Raw genomic sequence first — 23,236 nt, forward strand, 5'->3', positions numbered from 1 at the left:
GAACCAACCGCCTGCAGTACGTGAGCTGTGTGAGCTGTTTGAGTAGTGTGTTGGGAAGATGTAGTGATAGTTAACTAGCCAGTTACGTCGTTGAGGATTAATTTAACGTTTTTAGTCAAAGGTGTACTCGGTTATTCGCCATTCCCTGCAAACCTCCACAAGCTCAAACAACGTTAACCGGCCGCTGCTGTGACTGTCACCCCATTTATTTGGCTGAAGACCCACTTTTTACTCGAGCTGACCTGACATTAGTTCTCAAACCCCATGTGAAGTTTGAACTTGAGGAATTTGTCACCTGGTGCCTGTGCAGATGCCACGTTCGGAAAACGCAAATAGGAGAGAGAAGAAAAGGTAAGACCGACCAGGTTAACTTTAACCAAACTTCTGCTAAACGTGCATGGAAACTGGTTGCTAGGTAGTAGGTACGGTACTGACTCACGTGCACTAACGTCAGAAAATTTGCTATGTTAACCGTCTGAGGCAGTTTAAACTAGTTTTTCCACCTCAGAGTGAGTTGGTAACATAATAGTGCAATATGCAGCAGAGTAGAGTAATGACGTGCCAGAATGTCATTAATGCAGTGATCGTGTATTTCAACATAGCAGGATCACACTGAGGTGCTTCTTGGCTGGAGAAAGGAAGTGCATCAGAGTAGAAGATGCAGGTTTGAGATCTGCAGCTCTGTAAGACATTCACACCATCTCCCCTCCCTGTTTCTAACTCAGACCAAAATTAGACTGGAAGTTTGTGCAGAGGTTCTGCAGTATCCAGAGGGTGCTGTTTCCATCATGGATCAATCAGAATGTGCTCATGTTCGGGACACTGCTTGTCGTCACTCTTACAGGTAACTGCTAGAATGACAAGATCTGCAATTATGTATATATATTTGTGCAAAAGTTGATGTTGCGTAGCCAACAGATGAACTCCTATTTCATCTTCCATCTGTTTCATACTGAGTCCTACTTGGGTGAAACCGATAAAGCTTTATCATGGGGCACATTCCTGGCTAGATGACTGCATATTTGATCCTTCACTGTACAGTAATATAAAACGACCCTTCATACTGTAGATTTGCATGCCGTGCTTTTCCCTGCTGACCTTTACCTCAGACTGTTTGATGTGTCACCTCATGAATTGTCTCTTAACAAAGCACCAACACATCTTTTCTTTTTCCTCCCATCAGAGCAGCTGATCATTTACCAGGTGGGTGTCCTCCCCAGCCAATTCTACATGGTGCTGGCTGACAAAGACTACCCAGGCTTCAAGAATCTGGTGGGCCTTGCTATGGTGCTCATATTGCTGAACTCCACAGTAAGTTTCTGAAACTTAAAAAGAATGGTTCACCCATTTTGAAAAAAAAATCATATTATTTCAATCATTACTTGTCATGTAGGACAATAGTGGCGCTATCTTCCTCTCATTGCTACTGAGTTGGTCCACCTCAATGGCAACAGTTAGCATTTGGAGCATCCAGCCAGTATCCAGCACTCAGTAACAATGAGAGGAAGATAGCACCACTACTCTCCTACATACCAGTTAGGTATAATATCACAAAAATTAGTGAACTATCCCTTTAAATACAATGCTACATTTGTCATGTTTGGGCCCAATCCTCCATTCTTCAAAACAGATGTAAGCCCTGACTTCAGCAATGATTATGTGCTGCCATCATTACCCTCTTTTGTATATTTTATGACATGACATCATATTTGTATTTTTTAAATTGATGTTATAAAATACAGTGGCTCTTTAATGAGGTCAGGGCGCTCTGCCCTGTTGATTATATGGCCTGTTTTTATAGGACACACTTGAAATTGATGTGTTTATATTTTTCATTTCAGCAATGTGAAGCTGTACGAGACTTCTGTCCTAAGAAAAGAGAAGTTTTTATATACAATATATGAGACCACATGGTCTTTCAGTTCAATTGATTGTAATCCATTGGGTGATGATTATGCCATGGGTTATAGAGAGAAATCTTTGCTTGCTCACTCTCTTAGATTTCATTATACAGCTACAGTTTAACAACTCCCCATCACCTTTTCTTTCTAACACACTTTATTTCTCTCTTCCTCCTGCCCTCTGTGTCGATCCCTCTCTCCCAGATGAAAAGTGTGGACCAGTACATATGCGGTCAGATGTACGTCAGCTGGAGGAAGACGCTAACCGAGAGCCTGCATGCTGCCTACTTCCAAGGAAGGGTTTATTACACACTCAATGTACTCAGAGAGGACATCGATAACCCGTAAGAATGGAGCGCTTTCCTTTTTCTCCAGTGTAGTTCTTGTATAAAAAAAAAATGAAACACAAATCAAATTTCCAGTCTCTAACATTTCCAGGTATAGAAAAACAAAATTGTGCATATTGGTTATTTATTATCAAGCATCATAAAATGTATCAAACTGAAGTATTTTATGTTATACAGTGATATTAGACCATGCAGCCGTCAGAATATAATAAAACAGTCAGTTGTGGCGATGAGCTTTTCTTTGTTTCTGTTTGCTGTGCAGGGACCAGCGGATCAGTCAGGATGTAGAGAGGCTGTGCAAGCAGATGAGCACCATGGCGAGTCGTCTGATTGTGTCACCATTCACCCTGGCTTACTACACCTACCACTGCTTTCACAGGTGAGTTTGTAGCAAAGCAGCATGCACGGCAGTTTCAATCATCACCACCATATCAGAATTTCTGAACACGCTTTGGTTTATTTCGACAATTTTTTAAAAGTTGGCCTTGTAATATGCAAAGGGTGGCCAGTGATGATGCAAGTTAAAAATTTATTTCTGATGTGGTCCTCGATGTTAAGACTTCAGCAGTGGTAAGATGATGGCAGCATGCAACACTTGTGGTTGAATGGCTGCTCTCATGCACTTTATGGTGAGAAGCAAAACGGATGCAAAGATCGTGATGGATATAAGACCCTTTTGTTTTTTTCCCTCTTGTCTTGTGCATCTCCTTCACCTCCTTGCAGCACTGGCTGGATTGGACCTGTGAGTATCTTCTGTTACTTTGTGATTGGGACTGTGGCCAACAAAATGCTTATGGGGCCCATTGTGACAACTCTGTTTGAGCAAGAGAAACTGGAGGGTGACTTCAGGTGAGTTCAGTTTATGTAGACTAACAGGTGACAAATGCATGGTGTCGTTAATGGAAGAATTTTTGCACATAAACTAGCAAAGCAGCATTGACTTAAATAGCCAGTTAGCACTTTTTATTTTTAATTTACACCACAAGTCAAAAATATTTACAGTGTTGTAGATCCAGGAAATGCATAATTATTACAGTGTGGATATAGAAAAACTGAAAAAAAGAAGACAAGCACTGGACAAAAGAAAACAAGATAAAACAAAACATAACAAAACAAAACAAGATAAACCAGAGTCAAATAAATCATAAGGCAGGAGCAATGTAGAACAACACTATAGACACATAACATGGAGGACATAGTAGGGTGTTTGCAGCATTTTACAGTTATATGTGTGTGTGTGTGTGCGTCAGGTTAATAATAAATGTAGATTCAGATTCAGATGACATTATTGATCCCATGAATGGCAATTCATTTGCAGCATACCCGTCATAAAAAACACACACAAATACATTAACAATAGTCACATGACACATGTCAAGCACAGCCAGTAGACAGACCCTGAGAACAATGTCTGTAAATGTGCATAAAGAAGAAAACTATTTCATAACAAAATAAATAATGATGTTTGTAAGTGTATGTCAAGGAGTGAGTGTAGAAGGTATAATGTTCAATATAATGAGCTTATATAATACTATATAAATTATATACATGACAATCATAGTTATAGTGTGTGTGTGATGACAATAAAAGAAGTCTGTCTCTGATAATGCCAATAACGATAACAATATATATAAATACAAAGTATAAATAAAGTAGCAAACAGTAGACTGGAGAATAGTGCTCAGGGTTGATGTTAACACATTTTTTTTCTTCCTGAACTGATGAGGAAACTTAACTAGACAGAAGAAGGTTGAAAAAGAGTCATTGTCACTGTGGTTGAATTTTGTATGGAGGTAAATTTCCACACACAAGGAAGTTGCGCATAATTCTTTCTGAACCTTGGGTGGATAGTCAAATAAGACACTAATCTATCTGTCTACAATGCTATTCAAATTCAATGCTAACGCGTAACTGAGTTTGCATGCCTGCTTGCTGCAGCCACACACAAGACTGCACTCAAACATTAAACTCTTTGTTTGAATCTCTTTTTTGCACTAAAACATAAAATGGTGTGTGCACATTTTGTCAAAACTTGTTCACAGAATGTTAAATGCAACTACAAATCTTTTCCTGTTCGTGTAAACGTTAGTATTTGAACCGCTCAAATCTTCATACACATTCAGACATAAGCGTTTATTAATGCAAATTTATTGCACTCATTCAAAAACGTGTCAAAACACAAAGCACATTTTGTGTGAGCTTTAAATCTTTCAGAGACTAATTTCCCTTCACCAGATTTACTGGGTGCATGTCCTTCTGAAGTTTACTGTCACGTTGTTTACACAGTCAGTTTAAGAGGAAGTTACTGTTGTAGACTTTGGCCCAAAGCCCTCTGAGAGAATGTGACAGGATATGTGTCAGCTAAATGAAATCTTTTCCTCTTGGGAAATTTAGCTTTTATTATCACAAGTTGACAAGGTGACAGTATTTGGTGGAACAGAGAATGTTCTGCTGGAAGAAAATGTGAATCAGCCTTTTATTGCATTGTGTAGTGTAATGGAAATGAAAGGTACACTCATCTCCATCATTTTTTTTTCTGTCATTTTCACATTTTCACCAAATAATGTGAGGTTTGTGCATCTCCAGATTCAAGCACATGCAGATCCGAGTCAATGCAGAGTCTGCAGCCTTTTACAGGTGAGGCCCCATATATTCACAGATCTGTTTGTTTTTATCTTGCTTAGGAACCAGTTTGGCAGGGTTTAGCACACAGGAGAGCATAAACAATACTAGAAATATTTGACACAGACAGATAAAACCTGACTGACAGTTACCTGCCAATATCTAAAGTGATGTAAATTTAACCTTTACCCATCATGTGCTCCAAGTAGGTCAACTCAAACTCTTAAAGTGCATGGTAACGCTATGGCTTTGTAACCCCACAACAAGTTTAATATTCATGACTTAAAAAAGTGGTAAGAAAAATGAAATTGTAAGATTTTTATTGTACTTTGCAAATCGTAAACACACAAACAAGTGTAAATCCTTGTGCTACACAAAGTCAAGTCAAATCATCTGTGGCCACCGCCCTGCTGAAAGGCTGAGTGGTGAATGGGGACTTGTTCTGCCAGAAAGTACAAGATGCCTGTTTGCCCAAAAATACAATACCAGGAATTCCTGGGCCGGGTGAATATTGTGACTCCATGGATTCCATGCTTTTAATGTAGTTAAAAACTACATTCTTAGGGTCAAGATGTTTGATGGGTCAAATGTTGTTTTAGGTTTACCTGTGACTTTAATTGTTTGCAGATACAGTTTGAATCAGGTGTGATCATTTATGACTGCTTTGTGGTAGCTGCATACAAATAAAGGATGTTGGGTGTCGGGCTATAGTGCCCTCATGCAGCCGCATGTTTGCATGTGTACATGGTTTGTGCCTGTTTATGTGTTTATAGAGCTGGCAAAGTGGAGCACATGAGGACTGACCGAAGACTACAGACTCTGTTGCTCACTCAAAAGAGTCTCATCAACAAGGAGCTCTGGCTGTATAGTAAGACCACCCTTCTTCCACACCCTGACACACATCTGTCATTAGACTCACTGGTTAAACTGCTATATATACCCACTGGCATGTCTTCCCTCAGTTGGGGTAAACACCTTCGACTACGTGGGAGGTTTCCTCAGCTACATCATAATTGCAATCCCGATTTTCACTGGTGTCTACGACGGTCTCAGCCCCGGCGAGCTGAGTGCACTCATCAGTAAAGTAAGCATTCACCCAGTTTCATGAGATTGTTTTATATTTTGTCCCATGTTTCAATTGTTGTTGAGCAATACGTAAAAAGCAGACAATACATCATCAGAGGGCAGTTTGTTAGCCAAGGAGATTCATAAACATACATGTTTTTGACCAGCAGAGGGCAGCAAAGCTTTTCTCTTAGCTCTTACCTACATGAACTGTCCAGGTTTGAGATCTCACTCCTTCATGACTGTGAGCAAATATTACCATCACTTCATATGTCATATTTAAGAAACCTGTGAAACCTGAGCAAATTAGCTGGGTTTCTTTCAAAAACATGATTTATTTAAAGTTAAATTACAAGTAAACAAATTCCATCAAATTACCTCAGCTAAGAGTAAAAAAATTGCAAGAAAATTACCATAAAATCTGCAAAAAATAGGAAAAACTTACATGAAAAATATCACTAAATTAGCAAAAATGTTATGGAAAAATATATTTTAAATGATCAGAATTATGTATTTAAATAAAAATTAGAAATTAAATTAAAATAAAATTACAATTTCAAGAAAAATGACATAAAATTACCTTAAATTACCTCCAAAAATTTGTGGGAAAAAAGAGCAAGAGAATTGCCACAAAATTACTGAAAAATTCATAAAATATTGCAAAACAAACAAACAAACAAAAAAAAAACCCTTAAATAAACAAACAAATCAATAATTACCTAAGAAATAAAGTGAATTTTGTCCTGAGGGTTAAATAAAACCTTTTGAAATAAAAGCCTGCCCATGGGCTCCTTGGTTTGAAAAGGTTAAAGTATCAGCATCACAAAAACTGTTGGTTATTGTGGTAATAACCTTTTTGCTGCTGTCTTTTCTCTCCCTCCCTCTCTGTGTTCAAACACTCAATCTTTGTGTCCCATCTCTGTTTTTTTTATCTTTGCGGTTCTCTTTCTCTGCCTCTCCTTTTCATATTCAGAACGCCTTTGTCTGCATCTACTTGATAAATGGCTTCACGCAGCTGATAGACCTGTCCACCACTCTGTCAGATGTGGCCGGATACACCCACAGGTATACACGCAGCATACTCATCAGTGTGTGTGAGTCTGTCACATCAACTCCTTGAGGACAGATGACCACAACAGCATTAGTGTATGTCAACCACCTCTCCATTTAATGAATGTGTGTGTGTGCTGTGGTCAGGATCGGGGAGCTGAGGGAGGTGATGGATGACATCTTGCGGACGCAGTGTGACTATGACCCGGCGTCAGGGGAAAGCTACAACTTTGACAGGTTGAACTGTGTTTGTCTGAATGCTGCTTCACATTCACTCCTGCTGCAACTACTGTACATTTTCATAAAAAAAAAAAAAAAAAAAAACTTTCAGCAAATAAAAAAACTCAATACTAAATGCCTGTATAACATATAGGCTAGCTGCAACAGCAAAAACTAATTTAATATTATAATGAATGTTAATTGTATTATATGGAGTAAATCCAATTCATTCCATGTCAATGTTCTTAGAACCTTTAAGCCCTTCTGTCTCCAGCCTTTTTCTCCTGTTGTTTTGCGTCCTCCATACAGTGACTTTGACATCCACGGAGGCCCAGCAGACACTGCCTTCATCCTGGACCATGTGTCCTACAAGTCTCCATACTCAGACCAGCTTCTTGTAGACGACCTGAGTCTCAAGATCAGCCAGGGTACTCACCTGCTCGTGGTGGGCAACACAGGCACCGGCAAGACGTCACTGCTGAGGGTCCTTAACCGTCTCTGGGAGGCAGAGAGTGGTGAGAGAGCAGGGAAGGAACATGGGGACTTTGTGGTTTATTGTATGTGTTTTGCAGGACAGTATATAATTTTATTCACATCGCAGACGTATTTTAAAATTTCACAAATGCCATCACTCATCCATTTGTAGGGTTTTTCTTTTTTGTCTAGACAGATAGATACTTAAGAGGAAATTAGTTTTCACACTCTGCACATTGAATTGTTTAAGAACAGTAATACTGAAAACAATATGGAACATATTAAGAGTCATCAAAGCGCACATACATATAGACATATAGATATATTGGCACTGGAGATACACAAAGACAGTTAAACTGAAAGTAGTTAATGTTATTATTGTAGCAGTTTGTTGAAGGCTGTGCTGGAAAAGGGCACAAAGCTCAAAGGTCTTAATTTAAGTCTCTTATACCTGCAGACTCTGTTTCTAGTTTTACTTTTTAGCATTGCAAAAATTTGAAAATAAAATCTACCCATGGTACATGTATGTCAAAGGAATGTGTACAACCACTGTATTTTATTTTTTTTTGTTTCCCTCAGGTTTTGTCCACATGACCACATGCTTTGGGCCCAGAGGGACGCTCTTCCTGCCCCAGAAGCCTTACATGACTGACGGGACACTCAGGGAACAGGTCGCTTTCTCTTCCAAAATATCCTTCCCCTTTAAAAGTTGCACTACTTCAGTGACCCAGCATGTTTCCATTACCGACTTATTGTTAACTCTCAACTAATAAGTATAGTGGTATAGTGTTTTCTTTGTAAGCTATAGTGTTAGCTGCTGCAGTCTAATCAAATAAGGATTTTCTCTGCCACAGGTCATCTACCCCTTGAAAGATATTTACCCTGCATCAGGTATGATGTTTGCTGCAGTAATTGACTGTGACCACACAATTAATAATATTAATAACAATACTACTACTAATAATAATAACTTTATTTAGGTAACACTTTCCAAAAATATAGTTGCAATGTACTTTACATAATGTAAACTAGAGTAAAATAATGAGAATCATGAGAAAATAGACAAGAAGGCCAATAAACAAGACAAGTTTACAGGACAAATGACAGATATAAATATAATGCAGTAATAAATGAGTACAATAAAAAATAAAATAAAAAATTTCAGAATCAGCATTTTAAACCAGCTTTATATGTGTGGGTTTTAAAACGCAGCATCAACCCTTCAAGCTTGATCTCCTCTCTGAAAAGTATTATAGATATTTATTCATGAACCAAAAAAACTACTTAATCTGTTTAATTGTTACCAAACATCATATTCATATGTGAGCAAAGCAGTAATAACACAGTAACTTGTTTGATGCTGTCACCAACTGCAGTATCCCAAAGAAATCCCTCTGTCTTATCACTGGCTTGAACATTAATAAGGATTATATGGTCATGTGAACTGACCAATGACAGATCAATGCTCAAAGAAGCAGGGCAACATTTCTGAAAAACTGCAACAGGTGATACATCTGCATGTGATTTTTTTTTTTTTTTTTTTGCTTGTAAATTTGTGCTAATGCTGCCTTGTAGCATTCATTTTCTCAGTCCCAGAGTGAGTTCTATGTATAATCTAGGATTTCATTTTAGGGCCAGTGGATGATGACAGAATTCTACAGTTTCTGGAACTAGCCGGCGTGGTGAGTTTAAAAAGCCCTTCATGCATTTTTTTTTTTTTTACTTCAGTACATGTCCACCTTGTATACTGCAACTCAACCCTAAGTCAAACTTGATCTCTGTTCACCGCTCCAGTCCAGTCTGCTGAAGCGAACAGGCGGGTTGGATGAAAAAGTTGACTGGAACTGGTAAGAGGAAACACAAGAAGCAACATGGACAACAAATATCACAGTGTAACAGTCAACTTTTGTATTCTTACCATCACTAGAAAATAAACATTTTCGTAGAACCTCTTTTTAAATTAATGAAAAGAAAAAAAAGGTTGTATATTTATACATATAAGTGTAACATTAATTCCGAGTTTTTTCATCATCACTGTAAATGCACCATGGAACTACATAGAATCTGAATTTGTATTTTTCTCTTCAGGTATGATGTTCTGTCTCCAGGCGAGATGCAGCGCCTCAGCTTCGCACGCCTCTTCTACCTGCAGCCCAAATATGCAGGTCTGTTCAGCACATGAACTCATTTGTGTTTGATGAAACCAGCAGCTCTTTCAGAACAACCTGGACTGCCCATTTTCTGTAAATTGAACTATGAAGCAACTGATGGCATGTTTCCTTCAGTGCTGGATGAGGCCACCAGTGCCCTGACAGAGGAGGCGGAGGCCCAGCTGTACCGAGCCTGTAAACAGCTGGGCATGACCTTGGTCAGTCTGGGACACCGTAGCACCCTGGAGAAGGTAGCTGAACACCCCTGCATGCTGCGCACCCCAGGCAGGGTCTCCCAAAACCAGCATGGCATTAAATTGATGACTTCAGTTTGCCTCAATAACTCAAGCATCAAGACCATAGAAAATAGCTGTTTTGGCTTGGGTTCTGTATATTCAAGGTGTCTGCTGGTCCTTAAAAATCCTTAAATACAATTCTATTAATATAAGCCCCTAAAGGTCACTAAATAGTCTTCGATTTGGATTTATGAAATCTTAATTTCCACATAAACATTTTATCAAATTTAAAAAGATGATTTTTACAAAAAGAAGTCTTAAATTGTGCCAAAATTTAAAAATCATTCATTTTAACTCACTGACCTGTAGACATCCTGACATTATATCTATTATTGTTATAGTATTGTATATTTCCTGAGATATGAATTCATTTTTTTTTTTTATTATCTTAGAATATGAGCCAGTGTATGATGTTGCCTCTGTCAGTGATATAAGCTTTGTCTGTGTCTGTTTCTAACAGTACCACGATATCCAGCTGAAACTGTGTGGAGACGGCCGGTGGGAAGTCACCAAGCTAAAAGGGAGCGGAGGTAGTCTAATTCTTCGAGACCCAGCCATGTGACTGGAGGGCCACCGCTTTGAATCTCCGGACATGCTGCAGAACTGTGTGGGAGAGGTGAAACACAAAACGGTCTCCTACTCCCTACTAACATTCATGTTAGTGCCTTTGAGCAAAGCACTCTAACTGCAATGACTCCAGTGGAGGCACTTTGTGGCCAACACTTCACAGCCAGTTTGTGTATATGAATGTTAACCGTCCTCCATGTGCAGCTCCATCCACAGGCCATGGTGAAGTCAAATGTTTTTTTTTTGCCAAATTGCCTGGTTAAATAATGAGTTAAGAAAATGGTTGGAAACTGTGGTGGCTAAACTGCTCAATGTGGATTAGTTTTGTGAGTCAGGAAGCTGAACCCTGGTCATCTTAGAGGGAATGTCACCTCAGAGTCAGCCAAAATGTACTGTACCTTTTTAGATTTCTCCAGTATGAATTTATAATAAAAAAAATTACCAAGGAAAGAAGATGGACATGTTTTAGTACAGTTTTTATTATGCAACTTTATGAGATTAAATGTTTGTGTTATGTTCACAGTGATGTGGATTTTTTTTTTTTTTTTTTTTACTGAATGACTCAATAAAACATCACATTCCTTGTGACTGAAAGTGACTGAAACAGGGATAAATTATTTACTTTTTGTCTGAGTCCACAAAATTTAACTTGTAAAATAAAAAAGTTGATGAATGTCCTGCAGTACATTTGATAAGACAAAAATCTAGACCGCTTCCTGCTTGCCATCTGTGAAACTGCTCAGTTTCCAAAGCTTCATCATCGTTGTTGCTCTTCACCACAGAGGTCACGGTGACCTTGGATGACCTCCTGAACAGCTGCGGGGTTGTCCAGTGTGCTGAGGTCACCGAGCCCGTCCAAGTCGCGCTCCACCACCTTCCGCAGCACCCGACGCATTATCTTGCCTGAGCGTGTCTTTGGTAGACGCTGGACACACTGTGAGATTGCAGATTTGTAACACAAAAAAGTTAAGATAGTCACCATTATTTGAAACTTGACACCACATATTTTAGCCATGGTATCTCAGTAGAAGATGATGCCAGTGTTGCCATATAGATGAAAAGCCACAGCCTGATGAATACGATTTTAATTTAACAGTCTAATTCTGTAATCTGATGGCAAGCATTTTGATCAATGATGCCATAAAAGACAATCAGCCATATGCATATTCGCTTGATTATGCATTTCAGAAAATATTACAAGGATGGCATATGATGTTAAAAGTTGTTGGGATAATCAAGAAAGGTGCTGCATGTCTCAAATGCCTCAAAAGTCAACCTTTTCTAATATAAATATCACAATATGTTTGACTGCATACCTCGGTGTCAATATTGTGACAATATTTTAGGCATGACAACTGGTGCTTTTACAAGATGTTTACACACATGCCATTTTTGATAATCAGTCATTTTGATATCCACGTTACATAATAACAATGTGGATATGATGACCAATCAGCTAGAGGTAAATAACAGAGCAACAGCAGTCTTAGTTCAGTAAATTGCACCCCTTTCCTGTAATGCATCCTTTAAAACCAGGAAAAGACTATATGTATGCCATATTGCAACATGCAAAATCCCACATGATATCTAGTTTAACATCGCAGTAAGTTGATGATATATCAATACATCGTCCTGCCCTAGTCTAACTGAATGCTTTTGCACACTTTAATGTGGTCAAAAAAATTCAATCTTCTCAGTTAAGTAAGGGGAAGGTCCTTTGAGTGGTTGCTGTGTTGTAAAGTGACGTCAGTACCTGAATGAAGTCTGGACAGGCGTACTTGGCGATGTTTTTGGACACCATGTCCTTCAGCTGCCGCACCAGGTCAGCCTCTTGGACATCCACTTCCTTCTTTAGCACCACAAAGGCATACACAGCTGGCAGAGCAGAGACAGAACAGTCACAAGAAAAAACATCTGAGTGACACAACGTAATGTAATTTGAATACGGTCCCTTCTGTTAGCAGTGCTGACATTTCACAAAACATCAGTAGCACACAGTCTACGTCTGCAGAAGAATCTTCATCTTCTACTTGCTACAACTCCAGTGGCTTTTTTTTTTCAGAAATGTGGGGAGCACTGTCTTGACTGTGTGGCTACATTAAAGGTTTCCTGTTTACCTTGTCCTTTGACCTCATGTGAGTAGCCAATGACAGCAGACTCAGCCACCATGGGGCTTTGGTTCTATAACAGAGCAGAATTAGGATCAACTGTACATTTTATGTACATTGGCTGTAGGCAAAAACATGTCAGGAGGAAACGGGACTATTTAGTTTGACACATTTCAAAATAGCTTTCATATGAAACTAAGATGTTTGAAATTGAAATCAAGGAATTTCAGTTACCATCACACAACACCATCAGATCCAAGTCTTCTGAAGTGAGTTTGGTGAATGACTCACTTCTTCACATCAATATACAGTAATGTGCAGTGATGATTATACACCATCATTGTTGTCTAAAACAGGTCCTAATATCTTACTTTAAAATTTTTTTTGGGTGAAAATGTATTGAACAATACTATTGTAGGCAATGAGAACAAAAAAATCATTCCCACAATAACACTGGGTATGGCTAATAAACAGAAACACTGAAAACTTTTTTTTTCTTCAGAAAAATTAAAAGGTGACACATTTTTAATTTTTTGACTTTTGCATAGCATGAATGCATGTTTGATGGCACATTCCATGATTGCTAATGCTAAACAATTTGTTTAAACTGGTTTGAAGCCACATTATTCTGCAAAATCACTTCTAATGGTCAGTTGTTCCAGTATCTGCAGGTTTTCATTCCACCCAAAACCTCCACCAAGTAATTGCACTGAAGTGATTAGTCACCATTTACAATTGTTTACAGCTTGTCAGTTCAGTTAAGTCCAACATATAATGTAGGCTACCTCATGTTCTACAAAGACTGCTCTACATCACACACAGAAGTGGATTCATGTTTCCTGTGATGCCAGTGACACAGCATACCTTCTACTTTTTGTGATAAATCTAAACGCAAACATAAAACTTTATTTGAATCCCTGCCCGCATCCCTTGTAGAATCCAAACTATTTCTGTCCCTCAGTTGGCCACAAAGGACTAACTGAGGGACTAACATTTTAAAAGACCTGGCTAAAATTTTAGTCCACTGCAAAGTAATCATTCTGTTAGCCCACAACTGATACTGAGGGGTGGACCTTTCAGGATAGTAATTATTTACTTGTCAGCTTGTGCTCCCACCAGTGACCAAGCATCTCCCTTCTGGGGAGTGTTTTCTTCAGTGTGGCCGTTCTCATTTTGGCAGAAATCAGGCTTGTGTTATGTTCAGAGCTGACTCTGGCTGTGTGCATGTTGAAAAATATATCTTTTAAAGAACTTTTTGAGGATTCAGTTGACAAGGTTGTGCGTAGAAACCAAAAATCTTTCACCCTCCCAGACTCAAATGTGCATCAATCACAGGTTCCTGAGAGGATTCAGCACCTTTTTACTATGATACTTTATGGAACTGTCCTAACCATAATAGCACAGTGGTTTCTTAAAGTATGTTACGGTAACTGTGATTACTTGGTAGTAGCACTGTAGAAAAACAGTGGTTAAATCATTGTTGGCATAGCATAAAAAATGATTGAAATGCAAGATTGGTGCAAGAGTATGAGTATTTTTCATTCTCAGGAACACAGTACTCCATACTTATACTATACCTGCAGTATAGTCATTGTGGGCCAAGAGTATTACAATAGATAAGTGTCATATCCAGTAAACTGTAGGCCTCATTATTCAAATTGCTGTGCTATTGGTACTTAACTCATACTTTTATGACTGTGAAGCCCCCCTGAAATGAATTCCCATTATATTTAATGGGAGTTATAAGAACAATGTATGTTAAAAGTAGTACTAAGAAAATTGGTGCTACTACCCCCAGCCTCATGCTGCACCAGCAGGTGTACATTATAACTTCAGCCAATAAGGTGTTCACTTTTTTTTTTTTTTTTTTTTTTTTGGCAATCCTGCCTCTCTATCAATCCCATCAGAGACAACTGTGTTTCTGTAATATTGGTTTACACTTTTAAATGATCCCACTCCATGTTATATCCCACCCCAACATACTGCTGTAACAGGAAATACATAAAATTAAGGATGAATTCATACCGTACCAATCTTTAAAGGACCACACCGGTGAATTTGCATGTTTACAGTAATATCTACAAAATGTATATACATCACATCTTTTTCCCGAGCAAGTGCTCGGCAAATGCAGGTAAATTGTAGTAAATGGGCAAAACATTTAAAATCAATTGTATGGTCCTGTAACAGGCCCAGGAGAATCTGGAATGTGAGATTTTTTAACTTTTTTTTTTATCTCAAGCAAATGCATTTGACAAAATGAATCCCTTGGATTTTAGGAAAAAAACACATCAAATGGTAAAATCAATCAAAACCATTAATCACTGACGTTACATACCAGTACATCCTCAAGCTCCGCAGTCCCAATCCTATGACCGCTCACATTGATGACATCATCAAGGCGACCAATGATCTGGTAGTACCCCTCCTTGGAGCGATAAGCGCCATCACCAGTGAAGAAGTAACCTATGGACGTGATATGGTGGGAATCAGAGACTGGATGTAAAATAAGATAGTTAACAGTCCACCTACCTCAGGTTTCTGTCCTTGTTGGGGCTGTAGAGAGAGTGAGAAACACTTCCAGGAGGACAGAAGGAGGTAATCCATGAGTCTGACGTACCAGGATAAGGCTGGCAGTAGGTTTCAATGAATCTCTGGTGGTTGTTGTGGATGGTGCGGGCCATACCAGGCCAAGGCTGAGCTATACACAGAGCTCCAGAGGTGTTGTTGGAAGTCAGCACCTTGCCCTGAGCAAAATAAAAGCAAACAGTGCTAAATAAAACGCAAAGCAAATAGAGGGAATTGTGTGAGACAACAAAGTGAAGTTATAAGGTAGAAATTAAGTGAAAATGTAATTAGTGCATTAAGTAATGTAAGGATTCAAGAGGGATATTTTCATTTTTTTCAGTAGATTGTTTGATTGGCATAATTGCTTTGAATACAGACTGTTAACTGTCCCTTCCAGATTTAGCCACTAGAGGACATTGACACTAAAATCACACACTCTTCCTCTCAAAGTCACAGGAAACAGGCACATTCACAATGCTCTAAATGCCAGATTAAACTCTGTGCCACTCAAAAAAGTGTGTATGTGTGTGGGGGAGGTTAGAGAGACACCAGTCCAACTGTCTCCACAATCTGTGCATCTCAAGAGCAAAGGCAACGGCAGTAGCCACACGGTGGGTGGACAGATTTTTAATAGGGCTTTTGGCACACAAAGAGTGGGATTGAAGGGTGGGAGTAGGGTGGGTATCAAAAGTGACACAGCTGGTGCCTACATTATAATCCCAATCTGACCCCTCCATACCCATCCCCCTTCCCTTGTTTGTCATCCAGCATTTGCAGCGAGTGAGATGGTGCACACACACACACACACACACAAACCCAGGGACATGCATAGCACCTCACTGTCCATGAGCACCGGCCTGATCCCAAAGAAGGGTCTCATAGCCATTCCCGGGACAATCTCTGCATTGGGGGCTGATGGCCTTGGGGCGATGCAGATGCCACCTGTCTCTGAGAACACAGAGCAAATATATGGGCAGATCATATTTGCAACACAAATACAATGCAATAATGTGCTCTTACAAATATCCACTGGTAAATGCAGATGTCTAACAATGCTGAAATGTTGAGGAGATGGTAGGAAAAGAAAGAGGCTGGTGGGAAAAGTACTCAAATCCTTTATTTAAGTAAAAGTGTCAATACCATAATAGAAAAGTAAATGTAAGTTTAAGTGTAGAGGTATTGGCAGTAACATATACTTAAGTATTAAAAGTAAAAGTATGGTCCTTGATACATTAACCTGGCTGGATGGTCCAAATGCTAACTGTAGGCTTCCTGCCACTGAGGTGGGCTCCCCCTCCCCAGCTGACATTCTTAAAAATAACCATAATCCACTCAAAGAAGATTTAACATCACTTTACAAGTGCCGCTTTCCAAAACTACAGTGCACATAATAGTGCGGACAGACTGTTTTAAAAACAGTAAACTAAACTGCATCCAGCACTCAGTGACAATGAGAGGAAGATAGCACTACTACTGTCCTACATAGCAGTTGGGGAGGGGGGAGGGGGTGGGGTTAGGATGTGAAATATCAAATCTGTCAAAATGGGTGAACTATCCCTTTAAATGCTGGAATAAATGCACTTAATCACTTTCCACCTCTGAATAATGGTGGAGGATTTGTAGCTGCTCACACCTGAACCCGACTGACTCTTCACCCTTTTAACAAGAGCAGCACTGTCAGTATGTTAGCACACTAAAATGCCACCTTTATTTTGGACATAAGGGCATTGAAACTGCAGTGGAGCGGAGTGGTGGGAGAAAGTGTTATGAAAAAGGACACCGACAGAAGAGAGCCAGAGCCGGTGACCTGCAAGCCATTGGGAAGCTACCAACTTGTGAACCGAGCAGAAGCTCATCATCACATCACTACAGATGTCGATTGTCGAATTACAGCCATGCTAAGTAAATTAAACACAATTAGGTTTGCCCGGATCTCACTAAGCTGCCCTGGTGGTGTTGGTGGCAACAGTGCTGGCAGCAGCAGAGAGGATCTGTTCTAACTAGGACACAACAGATGATCCCACAATACCACCAGCAACTGGCATCCCATTCAAATCAGCTACAACTGAGACTGTTGGACACAAGTCCTCCCAATCATGAACACTTTTCAGTCCAGATTCAGGACCCTCATCTTTCTCCACTCATGTACCCAAATAGAGGGCATTGGTGTGTAAAATCTGTCTATCTATTTTTCTGTTCGGCCTGTTAGATTTAATAAAACCTAAAAAGTAAGAATTAAACTCTTACAGCTCTCAAATTATTTGAACCGTTTGTTCAGTTTTTTGACTTCCAGACATTACTCAATCCTGTATTCTCACTATTAGGAGCTAAGCAGCATTATTTTGTTGGAATGACAATAAAGATCCTTGAATTTCAACCTCCTGCCTTCCTGCCTTTTCTTTTCCCCACTGGGTCTGTGTGATCCCACAGGCATGGTGCGCCAATAGCAGATCAAAATCTCATTTTCTCTCTAAATGGGCTACTTGCACTCGGATAAACCCAATGGCAATTACGAATAATGCCATTTACTCCTAATTGGAAATAGCGCTCCGGGAAAATAACATAACAACATAATCCGTTTTACTGAAGTAGGGTATTCGGGTCATATCTGTGTCTGTAAATCTCAAGCTCATCATGCTCTGATGTTTAATTACTGTCAATTAATTATAGATATTTGCCATTTGTATGGTAATTAACATAGTTTTGCTCCATTTGGTCATTACTCAATCTAATTTGGAGGGACTGAGGGTGAAATACATAGGGTCAATCTGATCCCGTGTTCATCCTCAAAATTAATTTATTAGCAAAATCAGCTGATTTCAAAACATGCTGTCATTATACCCCCAGCTAAGCTGCTTTTGTGGAGGAATAGTGGTTATTTTGCATCAGAGTTTATCTGAGGGAAAAAAGCAAACCAGCCACAAGGTAGTTCTGCCATATCCAAAGCAAGAAGTATGATTATGCCACTTATAGTATATGTACAATTTATACTGTAATTTATACCACAGTTTGTACTAACATCCTAATTTCTAATTTAGTATGTGATCGTTATGGTTCACACTGATATCTTACAACATGATCGATTAAAAAAAAAAAAAAAAAAAAAAATTCCAATAGCCATGCTAACAGCAACATTTCTCTTTGTAAAAAGAGCCAAAAGTCATAAATTATAGGCGTGGGGGAAAACTGTTTCACTTCAGTGTCACAAATCTTTTTTTTTTTTCAGATTTTTTTAATTGATTGTTTTTTATTATTATTATTATTATTATTATTATTATTATTATTATTATTATTACTGAATCAAATTAAGGGATCATAATAAACTAGACGACCCGAGGAATGTGTTGGTACCAAGCATGTCATGCTGGCCTGTTGGCAAGGGGACTAAATATTGCCCCATAGTTAGGCTATATTTTTGGCGAGGGAAAAACAGGTCCCATGACCTCTGACCTCAATATATCTGAATGAAAATGGGCTCTTTGGGTAAACAAAAATCACCATAAATCTTAATATTGAATCACAATATTGGTAGAATTTGAATATATATCAAATCAGCACCTAAGTATTATAATAGCTATAAGCCTATCGGCCCAGCCCTAATAAATTACTTTAAAAAAAAAAAAGCAGGAAAACCCCATTCATTTTTCTCATCAATCAATACCAAATCATAAAGTGAATACAAAATATGTCACAAGAATACAATAAACAATAACATTTTCGATCTGACAGTCTAGAACATGCTAACAAATGACAACATAACTTGTAAGGTTTGTGCAAACCAAACATGGGCTGTGTTTGAGTTGGGAGTTACAGCCTGAGGCAGACGGGCTCATCATCTGACAGCAAACTGGACTGATGAGCCCCGGCTCTCCAGACGGCAACACTCGGTTTTGTCAAATGGCTCTTTTGGCAGTTATGGTCATGACATCTGCAGTCAGCAGTGCAAGAGCTTCCAAACATACTCTAGCTTGTGTGAGTGTAAACTGTAGGGATGATGTGGATGTAGAAGGGACATGCAGTCAAAAACTGAAAGTAAAGCAGAAAATGCCTTTAAGATTTTTCCTCTGTGATTTGGCTCTCATCCGAGTTGTTAGTCTTTACTTTCTGCTCCATCAAGAATGAAAACACCAACATGCAGATTCAGTTCATGTCTCCTTTTCCTGTGTTGCTCTGAGATCAGATATTTGGCACTGAGAGGAAAACATCTGCTTTGATAAATGAATCCAGAGGGGATAGAAAATGTTCATCCTTTTATGTAATTGTGTGTGTGCATGTGAGCGGTCATTGTGTGTGGTTGTGCATTTGTGTGCACGTTGCACGATGAACACACACACACACACACACACACACACGCACACTTCCACAGTATTATATAACACTGTTATTCTTGGAGGAAGGGACTCAACTGCTCTCCCCTTTAAGACTGGTTTTCCATTTAAGTGCCTGTGGACGTGGTTGGAGTTCTAGGAAAAGCTTGTGACCTCAGATGTCCTTTGTGGAGGGAAGGCATGTTTGTTATTATTCTAACCAGCAACCAATCAGCGTCTAGACAGAGCAGGTCCAATTGAAATATTCAGGCTCCCAGCATCAGAGTCAGAATTCAAGAAAGTAACAGCGGGAGCACAAAGACGATGCAAACATTTTTCAAGACAGTTAGAAAATGCAGGATTGATAAACCGGCTATAGGGATATTGGCAATCTCATATATAGTGCAGACTAAACTGAATGACGATAGACGAAGGTAATTAGTAATCATGAAAAGAGGAAATTATGACAAGAGAAAGTGTCTCTAATATTGTGTTTATTTAGAGTACAATCAAAGAACTGATCCAGTTTAGCGACTCTGGCATCGCTGGTAGCAGCAATGGCACAATCACAGATGTACCTCATGCATTTTGATAAATCTAAAAAATACATAGTCTGATTTATGATGATGGCATTGTATAGTTGGAGGAAAACACACTGCAAAGACCCTGAAATGCAGGGATGGACTGGTTATGTGTATATGGAACTGAGCTGAGCTAGTCCTGCCTGTTCACACAAACACAGACAATTTTACTACAGCGAGGTTCGTGAACAAACATTTTGTTTTTATTTGTAGCCTGTTTGTAGAGTCTGTGTGGTTTCCCCTGGAGCATTCACCACGATGCAAGAGCCCTGCCTGGCTGCTTATACCTCAAATAGACAATTATACAACAGATGTTCCTGATCAAGCAATCTGATGGGTCAAGAGCCATATGTTATTTCCTATAACATCTCAGGAGTCACATCACTTCTGAATTATTCTGAATTATTCCACTCCAACAGCTGTCAAACTACTGGCTGATTATCCACATTTCCAAATATAACTTTTGGTTTAGATTATGAGTCTGAGGAAGAAAATGCGAACATTATCATTCATGAGGTTACAATTAAACGCATCAGCATGTGGGCCTAGTGGTCACAGAAAAGACTTGAACCAAATGGAGAAGAAATGGGGAGCTTGCTAAACAAGTTTTAGTTTGGGGAACTACTTCTTGTGTAGCATAATTCAAATCGGTAATGACAATTTGATTTCAGTGTTTTATTTGGGATACAAACAATATTAATGCGACAAATCATAACTGTTGTAGTACCACAGGCCTGTGTGTTATAGTAAATAACATCACAGCTGCAATATTATTTAATAAAATGCATGGCCTCTCGTTCTATTGCTTAACTGGATGAGATGGTGTTTCTATCAGGTAGTAGATGTATATTCAAACTGTGAAGGACACATGAGCAGTGAAAGTAGCGTCTATGATTTGACTTGCTTTAATCTTAATTTAGCTCTTAATTTAATTAATCCAGTCCAGTCCCATCACTGATGATCTTTTTTAGGTCAAGGCCTATGTTATTGTGTTCAGCTGGAATGAATTACCTGTTTGCCACCAGGTGTCCACTACAGGGCAGCGTCCGTCCCCAACCACCCGGTGGTACCACTCCCATGCCTCAGTGTTGATGGGCTCGCCCACTGAAAGACCAGGATGCATTCAGTCATATAATGTCATCACATTTTGCTTTTGGGACATTTTTTCCATTGAACCCAAGTCAACCCAAAACTTAACAAAGTGGAAAAGTATTACTGAGTAAGTAACCACTGGTGTTGTGCTGGTTAGGATGATTTCAAGTCTTAAAGTTGTCTGTGTTATGCTTATTGAAGAAACGTTGGCCTACGTTTGCATGTGTGTGTTTGCATGTTCTCCTGGACTTTGTTACAAGCAGTGTGCATGACAAAGACATGTTGGTATACAAGTATTTAACACGTATGTGTGTGTGTGTGTGTGTGTGTGTGTGTGTGTGCTTAAAGGAATGGAATTTGCTTGGTGATTACCCTGCACAAGACCTCAGAAACATGTGGCCCACCTCTAGCATGTTCTGTACCTGTACATGTGACTGTGCACTACATTATGTGGTCCTGAACTGTGCTTGGCCTGGACAGGTTGTACACGTGCAGGCTGATTTACATAACCTATTCAATAGCACAAATTTATTTAGTGCATGCTAATAGATCAGCTTTGTAATATCTATTCCAAACATAGCTGCTATAGTCAGAGTGCAATTATAATAGTGAAGGCAGCATGATCACATTACAGCCCTATGTGGTGATCATTTATCACACCACCTAACAGCAAAATTATGACAAGAACAGGGATGTTGCCAAGAATGCTAGGCTGGAGGTACCGGTACATTCCAGCAGCGTGGTGTGGATGCAGTTTAGTTAGATTGTAATTATTTTCTATTTGTACACTGAACAAAAGGAATATGAAATGGACAGTGAAAATTCTGCTTCACATGGTCAAACAATTCCTTATTTAACAATTTGAGTGGATTAAGGTGGTTATTTTCAGAATGTTAGCTGGAGGGAAGTCCGCCTCAAAGGCATCCAGCCAGTATCCAGCACTCAGTGACAATGAGAGGAAGACAGCACCACTACTACATACCACATAAAAATACTGTGTCGCTGATAAACTATTTAATGGTGGGCCCATGTGCACAAAATAGTATTTTTAGGTACTCATCATAGCTGGCATACCAGAGCCCAGAGTTTTGAGCGTGGAGCGGTCGTATTTGTGCACCCAGTGATCTCCGTACTTGAGCAGCAGGCGGATTGCTGTAGGCGCCCCATAAAACTGGTTGATCTTAAGCCTCTGAACCATCTCCCAGTACCTTCCTGAGAACAGCACAACATGTCTGCTTGAGTGAGGTGAGAAATGATATTCAAGATGCTGTCAATCTAAAGTCAGAATCAGAAAACTGAGATTACAATTCTGTGTTATTCTGTATTAATCACAGAGGGCTTTTAACCCTCAGCAGTGCTGCTGAGGACAAATCCCCCTTGACAAAGACAAGGTGTGCAGTGAGACATATGATGACAGTGCTCCTCATTCCTCTGTATACAAACGGCCCTAATTTTAGAATGGAAGGTATGTCCAGTTCAAGTTCAAATGTAAACAGTTATTCACAGGGCAAGAGAGCGGTTTAGAGCTCTTTACACTGGACAGGAGTTGTGAGCCAATACACATGCAACACCAGAAACCAAATATTTAGCATGAAATGTTTAATCCGTAGCACCTTGTCCATCATGAACAATTAAAACAATTAAAAATTAAAACACTTTTTTGACACAGCCTTGTGGGTTAAATGTTAACATGAAGACATTTTGATGTGTTTATTAAAAAAAAATGCTATGGTATAAACAAGCAGTCCAAGAGATTCTAATTTTACTCCTTAATTAAGTCCTTCTTGCTTTTTCTATGCAATAGCAAGTTTATCATCAGATCTGGAATGGATCACAGATCTCCTGGCATCTTGATGATTTTGAGGAAGCTTGCTTGAATGGCAAGAAAT

The 23,236-nt window shown here is 39.2% G+C and overlaps 2 protein-coding genes across 2 annotated transcripts in view; one reads left to right on the top strand and one right to left on the bottom strand.

The window, feature by feature from the left end:
- Positions 1-11,211, top strand: abcd4 (ATP-binding cassette, sub-family D (ALD), member 4). Its single transcript, XM_030046905.1, has 19 exons — positions 1-351; positions 726-844; positions 1,184-1,311; positions 2,106-2,245; positions 2,511-2,627; positions 2,972-3,097; positions 4,835-4,885; positions 5,644-5,738; positions 5,833-5,954; positions 6,909-7,000; positions 7,133-7,222; positions 7,514-7,719; positions 8,258-8,349; positions 8,533-8,569; positions 9,311-9,360; positions 9,473-9,525; positions 9,767-9,843; positions 9,964-10,079; positions 10,585-11,211. The coding sequence occupies exons 1-19, from the start codon at positions 311-313 to the stop codon at positions 10,684-10,686; spliced, it is 1,854 nt and encodes a 617-aa protein (XP_029902765.1). The 5' UTR covers positions 1-310; the 3' UTR covers positions 10,687-11,211.
- LOC115355900 (acetyl-coenzyme A synthetase 2-like, mitochondrial) overlaps positions 11,173-23,236 on the bottom strand; it is a 17,250-nt gene continuing 5,186 nt past the window's right edge. The window contains exons 7-14 of the mRNA XM_030046823.1: positions 22,422-22,559; positions 21,267-21,359; positions 16,203-16,315; positions 15,420-15,546; positions 15,138-15,265; positions 12,809-12,872; positions 12,445-12,566; positions 11,173-11,625 (exon numbers count right to left, since the gene is read on the bottom strand). Coding sequence (XP_029902683.1) covers positions 11,449-11,625; positions 12,445-12,566; positions 12,809-12,872; positions 15,138-15,265; positions 15,420-15,546; positions 16,203-16,315; positions 21,267-21,359; positions 22,422-22,559 — 962 coding nt within the window. The 3' untranslated portion in view covers positions 11,173-11,448. The remainder of the gene's footprint in view (positions 11,626-12,444; positions 12,567-12,808; positions 12,873-15,137; positions 15,266-15,419; positions 15,547-16,202; positions 16,316-21,266; positions 21,360-22,421; positions 22,560-23,236) is intronic.

This window comes from Myripristis murdjan, chromosome 24 (assembly GCF_902150065.1).
Source record: "Myripristis murdjan chromosome 24, fMyrMur1.1, whole genome shotgun sequence".
In the NCBI taxonomy this organism is placed as follows: domain Eukaryota; kingdom Metazoa; phylum Chordata; class Actinopteri; order Holocentriformes; family Holocentridae; genus Myripristis; species Myripristis murdjan.

Bases quoted from the DNA above. Each gene is read 5' to 3' on its own strand.
- abcd4 (XM_030046905.1), top strand. From the start codon at position 311: ATGCCACGTTCGGAAAACGCAAATAGGAGAGAGAAGAAAAG. The intron at 5,955-6,908 runs GTAAGCATTCAC...TTTCATATTCAG, and splicing joins TGAGTGCACTCATCAGTAAA to AACGCCTTTGTCTGCATCTA. The intron at 7,720-8,257 runs GTGAGAGAGCAG...TGTTTCCCTCAG, and splicing joins TCTCTGGGAGGCAGAGAGTG to GTTTTGTCCACATGACCACA.